Source organism: Ischnura elegans, chromosome 6 (assembly GCF_921293095.1).
Source record: "Ischnura elegans chromosome 6, ioIscEleg1.1, whole genome shotgun sequence".
NCBI lineage: Eukaryota > Metazoa > Arthropoda > Insecta > Odonata > Coenagrionidae > Ischnura > Ischnura elegans.
Window position 1 is genome coordinate 2582711 of NC_060251.1, and position 16979 is coordinate 2599689.

The window sequence follows — 16979 nt, forward strand, 5'->3', positions numbered from 1 at the left end:
GTGGCTGGAACGTCGGAAAGAATTGCTAGAGTTCTCGCCAAACATGACGTTCTGACGCGATTTATAAGTTTGAAGAAGACCTCTGACCTCCTCCGGAGTGAAAAAGATCGTCATCCATCAGATATATATGAAGGCGTGTATGAAGTAACGTGTTCCTGTGGTTTATCATACATCGGGCAAACATCTAGATCCCTCAAATGCAGAATAAATGAACATCTTAAGGCAACCGAAAAGAAAAATTTTCGTCTTTCTGCGGTTGCAGAGCATGCATGGTCGGAACCTGGGCACGTCATACTTTTCAAGGAATCGAAAATCATCGCCAGGGAAAATAAATATTTCCCTAGGCTGATAAGGGAGGCGATTGAAATAGCGAGTCACCCTAAGAACTTCAATAGGGAAGACGGCTATCCTTTATCCTCATCTTTCAAACGGCTTTTCCAACAATGGAATTAAAAATCAACATCCGCCTGACTATCTGTAAATAAATAAGGATCACAGATCTGCAAATCATTTGGACCCGAAGACGGGAGCTGGAACGTGCCCGAAACTGTCGTCCGCAAAACATGTAAACCCGGAAAACCATCACCTATATATACCATTTTTTAAAATATGTATTTTACCATGTACCTATGTACCATGTAATTTATATTATCTTGTACATGCACTTTGTGTAATTCATTGACGTGCCTTATATTGATGCACAATGCTGTTATCAATCTTTGGGCAAATAAATAAATAATTGCAACACCCCTTGCTGTGTGAGTTAACTCTTCTTGGGATTCCCACCGGGTTAATTTTTCCATAATGGCCCACGTTCAAGCTCCGACTCGGGGTTCATCCTAAGGGATAAATTTTGTTGAATCCCGAGAAGAGTTTACCCACATCATTCGCCGGGAAAGCATCAAATCATATTTCATCCCTTACAGTGGTCTATTTGTTAATTGCACTAATATTTAGACTTGCAACATAAACATTGGGAGGGAAATCTAGGGACCCAATTTGCATTGTTGCAAGGATGCATTTGGCACTCAATCCGAGATTTTTGTAATTGCTGGATTTTAATATCGACGTAAAGGACTATCTGTTGATGATATATTGGAGAGAGACCACGTTACCTCTGGTTATATCTGACCTTAGCACTATGGAAATTCAAAATTCTATTGATGAACGTTCAAATTTGAAGTTAAATATTCCTTTTATTATGCATGCGGACGAGATATTCGTGAAAGAATACACCAAAACTTTCTTGACAGCAGCAAAAAACGAGGAATGACACTGACATAAGAAATATAAACTGGAAAGCAGATACAGTAATACTTTGATTTTACGCAGTTGGAGGGACCGAAATATGGGCACTGTGTAAAATCAAAGTGTGTAAAATCAAGAGTTGGTATTGAGGAGAAGTATAGTTTTCAGGATAACTCATGCTCATTATTTTTAGAACCCTTAGTCATACACTTTTGTATAGTTCTGATTTGAGCCAGAACCGGATCCAGAAGAAGTCTCATATGTGTGCCTTTACGATAATAGAGCATGAAATCCTTTTCAGTCGTATCAGATATAAGTTTCCTGGATTCAATTACTCATTTGGGGGCAAGAAAATGAAGCCTAATAATCTTATTTACTCACAAGCAACACCATAGATGACGTGTTACCTTAAGAAAAACAACGTTGCATTCCTGAACAATGTTTCCCATGGTTGAATAACATGGTAGAATTGCTAGCATTTCTCGCACTAAGATTACTTCTGTTACCCAGGAGAAATGTCGCAATGGTGATTCTAAATGCTCGCAGAGGAGCTAATTTTCGAAAATATTCTCATTAAAAGCAGTTTTCAGGAAATCCGTTTAACCACCTGCAGACAAACAAAGATTGGAGATTGAAGAAATGAGATATCTGAGGATAGTCATCCAAATTAACCCCATTAACAGGGAGCAAAATTTTGCTAATACATCACAAAGGCTTTACACCCTGTGGGCCTGGGTTCAAGTCCTGGCAGTAGCAGAAACTTATCAGAGATGACATCTTCGTCTTCGACCTGAAGACGCTGGCAGCAGTGCCAGCGAAACTGTTGTCATCACCAACAAACCTACGCGGTTGCACCGGAAACATGGAGAAATTGTTATCAGAGATGGCCCTATCCCTACTTGAGAGTAATGTGGAGGACACTTCCAGTGCACCACTCTGTCCAGCAGATGGGACATTAAGCCCTTTAAGGCCTATCATTACAACCTGGCTAATGCCAATATAGCGTTCTTATCCCCCCAGCCCTTACTTCATGGCACCAATGACCCCAGCTATCAGTATCCTCCTTCCAAATAGCATACCAAAGATAATACGGAGCACATAGGACCCGGGATATTCGGAAAAGCAGATTTTTCCGGTGTTTAGATCACTTTTTTAAAGTGAGCTATTTAAATAACCGCGCAACTACCGTCAAAAATTATTAATAGTCGGAACAATCTTCCTTATTTATAATTTTTACGTATTAAAAAACCATTTTCCCATGAAAATTTAGCATATAGGGTATAGCTTCTCTGTCGGCATTCTTCCGCGAATTCAGCGACGGGACCTTCGGCTCACAAGCCGTGTGACTCATCTTAACGTAATATTTTGCTTCCCCATGTCTGATAACAACACCGGACACTTTTTGTATTTCGATTTAATGGCACTAAGCCATTCCTGAGTTTAAAGGGACTGCCTTATCACTCACGTCTTGATTTAACTTCAATAATTGCATGACGATTGACGACGCGAGTTACTCTCCAAGGGCTCCAACTCAACTCAAAAAAAGCTCAACTCCCGTTCCGTTAAAAATAAACGCCACCTAGCGGAGTTAAGCTAATAGCTATTGAAGTTCCAACCATGTTTCATTTAAACCCACTGAAAATGAGATACAAGTTGAATCAGCTCTAATAAGCGCGCCGCGCAATCAACTTTCCCTCGCCTCCATTCCTCCCGTAGATGTGGGGTTAGCCCGCGGAATGAGACAACATATGCTTTTACCATCGTGTTGAATCACCATCGACTTACGTCCATACTAGAAGTACGACTATCTTTTTTGGATCACCTTGGAAGCCAAAATGTTGGCACGGGAGGATTTTTAACGGCTAATTTCGCCGTTATATTTCGCTGGGGCGAAGGAAAACATAGCGTTCGCAAAATTCTAGAAAACCTTCCGTTGGGGATAGATATTTCGTAGTTCATAATTCCGGATTAACGACCATCTACTGTAATTACAATAAATATGTTATAAATAGCGTCGATCAATAAGTCGAATAATAAACGAAAGGTGATAATGTTAATATCTCCGGCGATCATTTGTCTTAATCACGCATACACGGCGATTGCCGTATATTTTAGGTTTCGATATCCTTCTACGGCAAATATAAACTAAGAGCGATATTCGCGCTCGTAAAGGAGCCTGAAATATTACTGAGAGGTCGTAGGGGGAAGCAATAATTAGATTCGCGATGTTTTTAGTTTCACGCTCAACAGCACGACGTCATTTCAACCGTTCTTGTATTCATTTTTGTAACTCATTTAGACGAATAAATAACCTAACTTCATATTGCTCCAGTCGGGATTTTCAAAACAAGTCTAAAGACAACTGCGTAAAATCAAGATTAGCGGCCTCTTTGGGGCTGGAGTTATGCTGTGCAAAATCGAAAAAACTGCGTAAAATCAAGAAAAGATGTAAAATCGAAGTTTCACCATTGGTAATCCCTATGCTTTCCGGCCGGACTTGAGTGTCGCTGCGTAAAAACGAGACTTGATGTAAAATCAAAGTGCGTAAAATCGAAGTTTTACTGTAATTGAGTAATTCTTTCATGATTGTCCCTACACAGAAGATACTGCATAATCAAATACTAGTTATACTAATGAAGAAAGACGTATTTGGTGTGAATTTTGGTGCATTTGGAATGTGGGAGAGGCAAGCGGGGAGGGCATGCAAGCGGCCTTCACCCAAAATTCATTTAGTCACGGCTGTCGGCCAACACTGGAATAGAAGCCCATATCCAAAGTTAGCACACCATTATGGCCTCTCGAGAGGCCTCTTCATAGACCGTAGGCTCTTTTCCTGTGTTCTCAGATCTAACAATATTTCATCACTTCCCAATCCTCTTTTATTTTCCACTATCTTCCTAATTTATATTATCAAAGATGAACCCCATCCTAGCAGCACATGCGGGATGAATTTTGGTGTATTCAAGGCGTGGGAGGGGGAGAAGCTAGCGAGGGGGGGACGGTATCGGCCTGCTGTTCTTGTATACGCGATGCTGCGTGGGCGTTGGAATATTTTCTTTGCGGACGCAGACTTAAATTAGGCACTTTGTGGTTAAACGGTGGCAGATACGTCAAAATGCACAAAATATTTGATCAAATTGGGCAGTAACTCGGCATAATCTGTAGGAAATGATCATAAAATATTATATTTTTCAAATTTTGACTCACCCCCTAAATTTCATTTGAGCAAGGTCTCAAATTTTTCAGGCCTGATTTTTGATCGGTCCCACAACTATTTTTCATTGGGCCGGATGGTTTTGAAAAAAATTGATTTTTCCGATCCACCCTACTGGGCACTTCAAGGAATGATATGAAATTTAGAAGAAGGAATGAAAGTCTATGGAATGGAAGTAAATGTTGTGAAAACAAACTTTATGAGAGTAAACGATGGCAGAAAGGTGAATGTAATGATTAATGTGGAAAAGAGAGTGCAATTTGGAAGGTATTTGAGAAGTGCGCTGACTGATGACTGGAGGAATGAGACAGATCAAGGAAAGAATAGCTACGGGAAAGGAAGCTTTTAATAAGAAGAGAGAGGTGCTACATTGCAGCATGGTCCTAGAGCTGAGGAAGGGACTGGTGAATTGCAATGTGTTGTGCTGTATGGATGCGAAATACGGACCTTGGGGAGAAGACATAGGGATAGGATCAACGCTTTTGATGTGTAGCTGTGGTGAAGGCGGGAGAGATTGAAGTGGGTGGAGGATACAGTGAGGAATGAGGAGGTGGTGGAAAGAGTTGGGGAGGAAAGAACAATTTTGAGAACTATATGTGTAAAGGAGAAAGGGGGATTGGATCGGACATATTTAAAGATGGACGGGGATTTTAAAAACAGTAGTCAAGTCAACCGTGGAAGGAGAAAAGTGAAAGTTTCCTCATTATTAGTGCCACCTTCCCCAATCTTTTGAAAACTTACTGATCATCACCTCGTGCATCATTATCTTCTAGAGAGCAATTTGTCAAGAAAATGACCGCTGAATTATTCGAAGAAATGTGGGCTAAGCCTGGTTAAAAAGACTCATCAGGAATCAGGAGTTGGGTGTAAATAAAGCAAATGGATATGTCACACATCAAAAGTTCTTTTGCACAGCTTACCCCATGCAAACGATCGGGAGCAGGAGAGAAATTTGGGGCAGCAGATGGTAAAGGATTGGTTTTTAAAATGGGAGGCTCTACTGTAGCGCTCTTGAGCACTACAGTACACTTGAGTGCTCACCAGCATCGACAAGGTTCTCCGATTCTGGATTTGTAGCGACTTGAGCAAGGGACTCATCAGACGAAGCAGCTGTGGGAGGTGAGGGCTGCCCACCCGAGGACTCCGATGTCGTTGAGTACTCTGATGATGTGTCAGGCTCTGGGCGATTACCACGTGCATTTTGGTTTTGTTGCCTGGAAGCTCGTCGGAATGGATTCTCCTGAAAAGAATATACACAAAAAATGCTATTCTCATACCTTTTCAGCACTCTACCAGCCACTCTTTTCTTTCCTCAATTATATCAAAAATATTATGTATTCTAAAACACAACCATTTTGGTATTACAGCAAGTGGTTCTCCTCTTTTAAACATGATTAGTGGCTGAAAACTTTCAGTGAAAGCCACGTATGGTGAGTGCAGCTAATTGTGAGAATTGCATTCAAGCAAGCGATTGTCTTTGTACCGCGGTCAGTATTACTTGTTGGCCTCTGTGGTGTTGGGAGTTAAGTCCTCATCTACCATACTGAAGGTCGCGGGTCTGAGTCCAACCTGGATAAACTGCCTCAATCCAGGACATGGATGAGTAATAATTAGTTATTGTCGAAGCCCCAGATCAAAGGCCTGATAGTACTGTTTCAGAAAAAATATAAAATTACTCCAGTTCAATCTCTCTCATAGTCGGTCATCCCACTGAAATGTCTGGGAAACATTTTCCGAGTGTTCATTTTTCTGTATCTCTATGATAGAAGTATTGAGTTATTTTATATACATAGCTAGTCCACCCGGCATTGCTCGGGAAGGATGGGACCCATACAAGTGGGAAACTTGAATTCTTGGTCAAATGGCAGAATTTTTAGGTAAAGGACCAAAACATGTATGACGATGGTATACATATGATAGAGCAAAATATGGAAAAAAAATATTTCTGTACACCATGCATGGGATTAGCTTATATCCTGCTCCACAACAATGATCATTATGTGTGTCCACATGTGGGCAGACAAAAAAGTCCTGTGAACCCCCAGCAATAAGGTTTGCACCAAGAAGATTTACAGTTAAGGGCATAATCCTTTGAGTTACGAGGGTTGTACCAAAAGCAAGGTTCCCATATTTTTTACAAATACAAAACTTTATTAATTGATATTAATTTTCACATCGTTGAAAAGCTTACACTTTTGCCTATTTTTCAACGTAGTCTCCATTTTTTTCGACGCACTTTTAAAGACAGTGCTCCAGCTTTTCTATCCCTAAGTTGAAGAAGTCTCCCGCCAACCCGTTGAGGAAGTGTGCGACCTCTGCTCGGACTTCATCGTCGCTCTTGAAGCATTTGCCACCGAAGAGTTTTGTTTCGGGGACATAATGAAATACCCAAGCTTCATCTCCGGTGATGATAGAGACCAACAACTTCTCCTTGTTGCCCCCCACTTAAAATACTGTTGAAGAAATTTGCGAGCAGTGTCAAGGCGTTGCTCCATGAGTCCGTCAGTCAGCATCCAGGGGAGCCAGCAAGCACACATCTTGCGATAACCCAACGTTTCTGTTAAAGTTCTTTCAATTGTGCCATTCAAGAAGCTTCAGGAATGCGTTCAACAAATTCACGGACTGTGACCCTCAGATCTTTGAGCAGCTCACTGTTGATCTTCTGGACCTTCCAAAACCGACGGTCTTCCACTCTGTTCTTCATCGTGAACTTCCGCGCGACCCTCAGCAAAAGCCCTGCAACATTTGCGGACGTGCTGAATGGACATGCACTCTTCACCGTAAAGTTCAGTCAGTTGCTGATGAATCTCCAATGGCGGTAACTTCCTTGGAAGGAGAAATCGGATTACTGCTCGATCCTCACACTTGGCGGGAACGGGGATCATCACTTCCATTGTTGACGGTTGCTAAGCCAATGATGAGCGACACAGTGAATCGCGGACTCGAGAGTAGGGGAACCACTGCACACCGCAATGTTGTGGGATTTAGCCTAGCACCTTCGCTCAACATTGTAGCTCATTGGGAACCTTACTTTTGGTACAACCCTCATATGTTTTCCCTTTGATCGTGTCAAGATGTGTGCCTACCTGGCAGGATGTCCAACCTCAGAGGTTGTATATGACGTGACACAACAAACTAACGAGAATACGACAAAAAGGACGTGTCCACACAACCAGAGGTAGCACTATGGGAAGAGATCTGTGAAAGTGGTTTTATTTTTTGCTAATATTCATTTTAAAACTAAGTGATTTCAGTGTTATAGAAAATCTTGGCGGTGTTATTATAACGTTAAAATTTTTGCACAATTATAGGTGTTTCATTGTTTTGGTGCACATTCACGATTCTTTAAGCACTTTACATAATAATAGATACAATTTCAACAGTACAAAATTTCTGATAAAACCAAATGAAGGAAATGGTTCAAGGTACATATTTCAATCATTCAAGCATTAATATTATAGAGTAAGCAAGTACAGTTGCACCGTGAACACTTCACTTGATTGTGAGGAATTGAGCAAAAATTGACCATGTAATACTGAAATTTGTTTTCAGTTTCATAGCATTAATTTAGACCAACAACAAAATATTTAAGCTCTCTATGCTTCTTTTTCCCAATAATCAGAATGAATTCTTGGCAAATATGACTGGTAGACGGCAAATCCCCACTACCCTTCATGTACATACTTCGCGAGCCTTTCCCGAATTTTTGGATTATAAAGTTTCTTTACACTAATTCCAGCATTTAAAAATGCTTCTGTAGTAGGGACAACAAACTGCTTCACTTTCTTTGACTGAGCAACTGTCTGTTCAAATGATAGCAGTCATTTTTCGAGCCCCCTTCCTTCCCCAAGTTTATTTGTATTGCAACTGATGTGCTTCAACAAGGTGTCATGTCTTTCAGATTCAACTCTTTTATCCCATATTTACTCTGTAACACTTTGTCTTTCACATAAAATCCTTCTGAGCTGAATTCACTTGCCCTGGTATGAACGGTAACACTAGGTTTTCGGGGTTTTAAAATTCCTTTCCTTTGTTTGATATGTAAAGCTGTAGCCGTGATTAAAAACAGTTCAAACACGAATCACGACCAATCATGACAGTGTTTTCAAACTGAGTGCTGGGTAGCTATGGCATAGCCATAAGTAATGTATAGAGGTCCGTGAATTTCGCAAGATGCAATATCGAGAAATAACACCAAATAACACGAAATAACGCGAAATCGGCAAATAAAAACGAAATTTCGCATTTTTAGGTGGATTAGCAGAATAATCACATCTAATGAGTCATACTCTATTAAAGCCTAAGCCTTCGTGTTTAACGCTGCTGATGTTCAGTTGCTCTATCTTATTACGATTCCAAGGTCAATTGGCTTGTTTAGTCTCGCACATAATGCACGTATCCACTCGCATCCACGTAATATCGTGCACTGTAGTGATTTCTCTCCCAAAATTTGCCGTTTAATTTATCACAGCCTCTCTCTTCGATTCCCATGTATCAATCCTGCAATATTTAGAATGAGGCGCTTTCTCAACTGAAGAATTACAGTGGAACCTCGTTAAAGCGAGTACGGGCTATAGCGACACCCCCGCTATTACGAGAGATAGCCGATGCACCGTCAATTGACCCTATAATAAGCGTGTTAAAAAATTCGTTTTTACGAGACCCTTTAGGTGTTGGCTCTCGCCATAGCGAGGGTTTCACCTCCGGAAGACTTTCATCAAGACTCCTTAACCTCTGTAATTGCTAGCGATCTGTTAGAAATGAAGTTAATGGAGTGCTCAGTCTCAAATTTATGTGGTAAACTGTCGTTCGATAAATATAATGATTGACGAAACAATGCTTTGCATGATTTTATGTCAGTGCGGCACTTATAAATTGTGTGAATAGTTAGTCGTTATTTGAGTAAGGAAATTTAGTGATGCAAAAAAAAAACATCGCCTTTCGTCTGGATTTATGCTTACGTTGTCGGATAGATGTTTATCTGTCGCCGCACCACTCCTGTTCCTGTATATCTGTTCGCAACAGGTATATTGGCTATTATTTGCTCCACCTCCGGTAAAGCGACAATTCGCTATAGCGAGTGTTTATTAGTGCACCGTGGGGTGTCGTTATATCGAGGTTGCACTGTAGATATTATGAATTAAAAAAATGCGGAAAGAAATTTAACGCGGCCGCGGAAGAGCAGAAATACAAGCTCACACGCCCGGCAATTCCGAGCAGTAATTCCGGTGACTCACCGCGGCGCATTTGATAGCGTTATTGGATAACTTGTCGTAGGAAAACCTTGAGTGTGGGTCTAATGTAACAATTTTGCTGACTTAAACAAGGCCGCTGGCTGGGACCAGGCCGCCGTTCACGGCACGGCCCACAGCGTGGCGGAGAGTCGTCTCATCTGAAAGCGGCCTGAATTTCGGCCGTGCGGCCGTCGTGATGTGAGTGGCGGTCGGCAAAAAGTCGTTTCGTCAAAATGCGGCCTCAATGTAGCATTGCCTGTATTTCACGCTGTAGACGGCACACCGCCGGGCCGGATTGAAATGGGCACCAAGGTGACCACGGCGGCCGTCAAATGCACAATTCGATTCGTTTAAAGACGTCCATAGACACGCATAAGTATTTGAACGCCCAAAGCGCTAGCAGTTGAGATAAGGGAAGGAAGGAACGGAAAGGATAGTAGGATAGGGGGTTCTCCTTATTAGCAGATGGATCGTCGGATATTCGGCTCCCCACTGAGCTACAATGCAAAAAAAAAATCATTTCGACATTAGCCAAATCTAATATCTAATTCTTCAGGTGAGAAAGCGTTTCATTCTAGATTTTTAGGGATCGATAAATGGGAAATAATTTTTAAAGTTTCTTTGAATCCGATTATGTTTTGCTAAGTGTGCTTCTTTCACTGCCTTTCCTGACCGATTGGCAATAGCTGTAATCAAAGCTAAGTGATTTTGTTGTATGTAGCTGCTGTCCTACATTCCCTCCACACCTGGGTTAGGGTTATCGAAAGGGAACCCGCGAAATTAAACATTTCGGCCAATTTGTAAGTTATACAGTACTATAGTTATACCGTAGCTACCCAGCACTAAGTTTGAAAACGCCATTGTGATAGGTTGTGCATTGTGATAGGTTGGTCTGTTTTTTTTATCGTAGTTCCAGCTTTAAATATCGAACAAAGGATAGGAATTTTAAAATGCCAAAAGCTAGTGAAACTGTTCATCCGGGGAAAGTGAATTCAGCTGAGAAGGATTTTATGTGAAAAACAGAGTATTATTTTGCAAAGTTTGCGATAAAAGATTTTAATTTGTAAGATGTGACACATTGTTAAAGCACATCAGTGGCGATACGCATAAATGTGCGAAAGAAAGGGGACCCGCAAAACGACAGCTATCATTTGAACACACAGTCACTCAGTCAAAGAAAGCAAAGGAGGAGCTTGTTGTTGCTACTACAGAAGCATTTTTAAAGGCTTTATTTAGTGCAGAGAAACTTGACAATCCAAAAATTCTGGAATGGCTCTCGAAGTATACACACATGAGGTAGTGGGAATTTGCTGTTTGCCGATCGTATCCACCAAGACTACATATTTGAACCATTCATATACCTTGAACCAATATAAGTTAAATCATTTCTTTCATTTAGTTTTATCAGAAATGTTGTACAATCCAAATTGTGTTAAATGTTATGTAAAATGCTTAAGAAAAGTAAAAGTATTCATGAAACGTGTGCCATAAAATAATAAAATGCCGAAAAACGTGGGAAAATTGTAGCATTAAAATTTTTGTTTTGTATTGTATAATAAAATTGTAACACCGCCAAGATTTTCTGTAATACCGAAATCACATGGTTTTAAAATGAATTTTAGCAAAAAATAAAACCACTTTCACGGACCTCTAGTAATGCATAACCTACATTTTGACCAAATTTTTTCATGTCGTAGGCTCCTTTTTGATAGCTCTCACATAAGTGATGAGGGAAGGTATGTTCAACAAAATCGCTTAGTATTGATTACAGCTGTTGCCAATCGGTCAAAAAAGGCCGTGAAAGATGCACGCATGAAGCAGACTGCAAACACAATCAGATACATATAAACTTGAACCGCGGGAGCACTGAAATGATTTTTTTGCATTGAAGCCAAGTGGAGCACCGAATATCCGAAGATCGGTCGGCTAATAATTAGCACCCCCTCTCAGTGTATCCTTTCTGTTCCTTTCCTCCCTTCTACCAACTGCTAGCGCTTTGTGATTCCAAATAGCAATAGGTCATTATGGATGCCTTCAAATGAGACGAATTGCACCATTGACAGCACGGCACCATCTATGGCCACAGTGATCACTGGCAAAGATGCACGCATGAATCAGACTGCAAACACAATCAGATACATATAAACTTGAACCGCGGGAGCACTGAAATGATTTTTTTGCATTGAACGCGAATTTTGAATCGATGGTGCACCGTCTACGGCGTGAAATTCAGGCCTCTTTTAGTTGAGACAACTCGCTTGCCACGCCGTGTGCCGTGAACGGCGGCCGGCGGAAAATGTTCTCGTCTGAAAGCAGCATTGCGTTCCCAGCCAGTGGCCGTATCTACAAAATTGTTAAGTTAGACCCACACTTAAGTTTTTCCTGCAACAAGTCATTCAGTAACGCTTTCCACTATGTCATGGTGAGTCACCGGAATTACTGCTCAGCATTGAGCGTGCCGGGCGTGCGAGCTTATATTTACACTCTTTTGCGGATGCGTTACAACTAGGGGCACCGAATTTTCACGAGCCGTGATTTATAACGCAAAATTTCCAAGGCTGCTCGAAATTTAGCGTTTAAGCACTTTTTCTGCGAATTTGGCGCGGTATTTTCTACCATTGCCGATAAAAAATACCCCGTCACTTCAAGGTCCACTTAAAAACTGGCATCATGAACCGATCGCATAAAGTTGGTGCTTTGCAACCAGCTCGGAACTGTGGTTAGGATTTGAATTTGGCGCCCAAAGCCGAAATGGTCTGCAGCGTATTCATGGCCAAAACGTAAAAAAAAACGCATATATTACCTACTTTCCGATTGCATGGCGTCCAAGTTATTTTTTCTTTTGAGAGTTTCTTACTAACTCGCCCATTTAAGGGTTCATCAGTTTGTCGCTCTCGCCAACATTCTAACATTCTGTAGCCGTGGCCATGGAAGAAGGAGGAGGATATTATCCCCCCCTCCTTCCATGGCCGCGGCCACGTAGGCCGCTTTCAAACAAGCTGACTTTTCATCTGCCACCATCCACAGCACGGTGACGTTCTCTCAATTGACGGTCTCTATGGATATCATCAAACGAGTCGAATCACGCCGTTGCTCATTTCAATACGCAATGTGCGGTCTACGGGGGGTGTGGTCTGTTGAACGCAAGATAGACTAAGCTACATTGAGGCCGCTTTCAGACGAAACAACATTTCGCCGGCCGCCGTTCATGTGAAATTCAGGCGGCTTTCTGACGAGACGATTCTCTGCAACGCCGTGTGCTGTGCCGTGGACGGCGCCCGCGGAAAATCGTTTCGTCGGAGAGTGGTCTGAAGATTGATTCATGTATTATTAATACAGTAATTCTTCGACAAACGAGCAAAATGCATTTCGAGAGCCTATTCATAGTTTGATAAACCTATGCAAGGTGTGGAAAAGGGTGGTTATCCTGCAGAATGCAACACCGCATTACAATTTTGCGTTAATTCATGGCCGCTCAGTTTATCCAGTGTCGTTGTACTGGCGTGTTGAGCAGTTTACTGTTGAGGTTATAAGAACTGTGACAGTGAAGCATGCAAATAAGTTGCATGCAATTAAAGCAACAATTTAAGCTAGCTACATCACAGAATGTATTTTGGTCTGACTTACAAGTTACAACAAAAAACCTAGTGGAAGAACCAGTGGCTGCCAGATGTAATGAGACATATTGGTCAATCATGCATTCATAACAACGTGTTATTTAACTTTTTTACTTGGCAAATAAAATTATGGATTTTTTTTTTACAGAGCTTTCCTGCTGATTAACATCTTTCGTGAAATTATTTTCATTCACTTCTTGTGGTTGTTCATTTAAATTTGCCATTAATTCAGGTAATTAGAGTTCATCCTTGGAACTGAGTATCGAGAACCGGTGGGGGAGAACCAGACCGGTATCTATGGAGAACAGAAAAAATTTAAGGGTGTTCTATACCTCCGCGAAAAACGGCTCTGCAGACTTCAGTTTGCTTGCCATTTGCTCGCGTATTATACACTCTGGAGAGAACTTGTTTTGGATATGGTTTATGCTAAGGTTATTGTTATGGGCAAGTGAAAAAAAATTATTTGAAAAGCATTTGTTATTTAGTTATTGGCGCTGAAAAACACAATAAAACACCTGCTTTCTCGGTGTAATTCTACCACGTAGAAAACGTGATTGGAATTTTTTTTCGGTAGATGAGAACATTCATCCTTCTTCTTGGAAATAAGATACGTTTCATGAATGTCATATTTGTAATAACCACGCTGTAGCTCAAATTCCCGAGCGTGTTTTCTCAACATCAAGCGCTTACGATCTTTTCTTCCATGGCGCTGCTGTATTATTCCCCGCTCTCGGGGGAAGAGCTTCCCATCCCACAGCAGTCTCTCTCACTACTTCCCCTCCATCTGTTTTTCCCCCTCTGTGCTTTCGTCGACCTAAGAAGCCAGTCTGTCCCTTGGTCGGGTCCGACCCGTTAGACCCTTGCCCCGGCAGGTAGGAATGAATGGTTACGGCGGGGAAAGTGCAACCCCAAATCTAAACTAAATATAAGGACATAAGTTCCAAAATTTAAAGCATAGCAAGGAAAACTAATACATGAAGGAAAGAAAACAAGATATAGTTCTTGCCTGACACCTCCGATGCCTTGAGTCTGAGGGAACTGCGGTGTAGCCTCTCCTCACAACCAACTACAACAACAAGATAAACTGAAGCATATACTTTCTAATCATGAGGAACGACAATTCAAGGGATAGATATTACAAAATAGTTGGCTCTGGTTGCATTACAATGTGTGGAATATGTTGCACGACTGCCACCTGCTTTGAGAACGGAAATACGATCTTCCTTAAGGTAGGTCGCACTTACCCCACCTTACCTTAATATAATGTGAAAGTAAGGATATTAGAGGAGGCACATGCTTGTATTAAAAAAAAAAAAAAAAACTGAGCTTACATGGGCAACTTGACTCGAGCTCCTAAATGAGTAGTCAGTAGTCTCCTAAAAGAAAAAAGTCCTTTTCTTACCCTCTGAGGCTGGAAAGTGCCCCCACCCCTCGGCCTCCCCCTCTGGCTACGTCTTGGCTGCGAAGTACTCCCTCGAATCAGCGGAGCTCTCTCTTCCTCAGGCTCACGAAACAAACTCGTCACGAGGGAGACTACGAAGGCACGGTCCTGGCCTGTAGCTTGAGCTGGAGCTTGTCTGGGTTCGTCATCATCATCATCGTCATCAGACGGGATTCTCTCATCAGCTGCAAAAACTTTCCGTTTACACATTGGACAAACGCGACGATTGCACGTGAGCCATGGATCAATGCACTTGCAATGATAGGCTGTAAAAATACAATGAAGAACCATGCACACTATTACAAAAAGAAAGTTAAACCACATAGGAAAATTCAAACTATATTCTGAGGAGAGGGAGAATTGGGTGGGGTGGGGGGCAAGATTGACGTGAGGTTAGATGAAGTAATTTTTAGGGATAGGATGTTCAAATAATATTGTACGTACACCTCAAAGTTTTGTAGCACTACTCGATATTCAAGCACACAAAGTAATGAACTACATATTTGAATTTCAAATACATACCATGAGCACAAGGCAGGACTCTCAATTTATCTCCATCGAGGTAATCCTCCAAACAAATGGCACATGTATCAAAAGTGTTTGATGGGTCATTCTTCTTAAACTTCAGAACAGGGATCTTTTTGAGGGAGGACGACGGGAGGCGGTGACGGCGGGCATGCAGTCGCTCCTTCACGCACTTCACTATCTGCAACCAAAACGATAAAATAGCACATGCATGCGTGCGTCAATAAATACATATTTCTAATACATAAAATTCTTGTGTAACAGTCTTTGTAACAATACTCCTCTGAAACGGCTAGATCAATTCCTATGAAATGTTATATATATATGTATTCAGTAGGAGAATAGGACATAAACTAATTTCATTATTCCACATGGCCCATGAGGCCCTGAAATGGGCCCTGAATCTTTTCCACAAGAAATATATGTTAAGTTCGTTATTGATGCCTGCAAAACTTTCTTCTTTTGCATATTTAAATTAGTTATAAAGGTCACATATAGTTGAAACATATAACATTGGAAAGAAAAATAAATACACATTCTTATTCCTGAATTCGAACTTCGTTTTCCACATGATTTACGACAAATTAAAAAAAAAAGGCATTCATAAAAATGCTTAAATTTTAGCGTTTTTAACTAACTGTCCCCTTGACGACCATTGTTGTTTGACATCTCTTTCTAAATTTAGTTACAAAATAAATTCTTTCTTATAGTCATTTCAAATTTTCCATAAGCTTTCCCTCACTCGATAAAGTTTAGGGCCTAAATTGGTTTACACCAGAAACAAAACCATAATACTCAATGTGTGCAAAATTTTTGGGAATCATAGGAGGAATGGGAGTCCAACAGTCCATCCCTCATTCTGAAGGTCTTTCCTCCCTCTGCCTCTTCCCTTCCCAACGCCCAACTCCTCATACCCCCAGCACCAGCTTCCTCTTAGGCCAAGCTAATATCAGCGTAATGAACAATTCATTCTCTTTTAACAATAAACACTATTCACAAAGCATAGGTTGCTCATTGTGTAGTAGATTCAGTCCCCCCTTTGCAAACCTCTACCTACGCCATTTTGAACAAATTTTCCTTCCGCAGCATTTGTTGAAACCCCTCCTTTGGCTCAGATTTATTGACGACATATTCCTCCCGTGGCCACATGGTAATGATCCCCTCAACAATTTTATTGCTAATCTCAATTCCTCATCCTCTCTTTCTTTCACCTCAGCTTTCTTTCAGCTCTTGTCAAAAGAAAATTACTCTGTCCATGTAAAACCCAAAAATAAGCAGCAACACCTTCATATATAATACCTATAAGTAGTGATGGGTCGATTCCAAAATTTTATCGATTCTGATCCCGATTTCGATTCTGACATTTCAATTCCGATTCTACCAATACCGATTCCATCGATTCTGATGCCAGAGGCTCCAATAAAAATATGACTTAATTCCAGGCAACAAGAAAACCACTTTAAAAATATCACTCTATAAAAGAGTCAGTTGACAAAAGCATCTTTCATATCATCACTATGTAATTAAAATATAATAGCTAAATTTCAAAACAGAAAATACCTGAAAAGTGGTGTTGTTACATGATAGGTATTACTTTAGAATATTGGCACTCATAATATGTCGACCATATATATGTATCCAAACTACAAGGGAGAGCCCTGAGTACAGAAATTTTCATAGCTGTAATAAAGATTACATAC

General features: G+C 41.0%; 1 protein-coding gene across 4 annotated transcripts in view; it reads right to left on the bottom strand.

The window, feature by feature from the left end:
- LOC124160407 (E3 ubiquitin-protein ligase RNF13-like) overlaps positions 1-16979 on the bottom strand; it is a 219007-nt gene that overhangs the window by 16256 nt on the left and 185772 nt on the right. For all 4 annotated transcript variants that reach the window (XM_046536248.1, XM_046536246.1, XM_046536245.1 and 1 more), the window contains 3 exons: positions 15277-15460; positions 14716-15020; positions 5504-5702 (listed from right to left, as the gene is read on the bottom strand). In XM_046536248.1, the coding sequence (XP_046392204.1) occupies positions 5504-5702; positions 14716-15020; positions 15277-15460 (688 nt within the window). The remainder of the gene's footprint in view (positions 1-5503; positions 5703-14715; positions 15021-15276; positions 15461-16979) is intronic.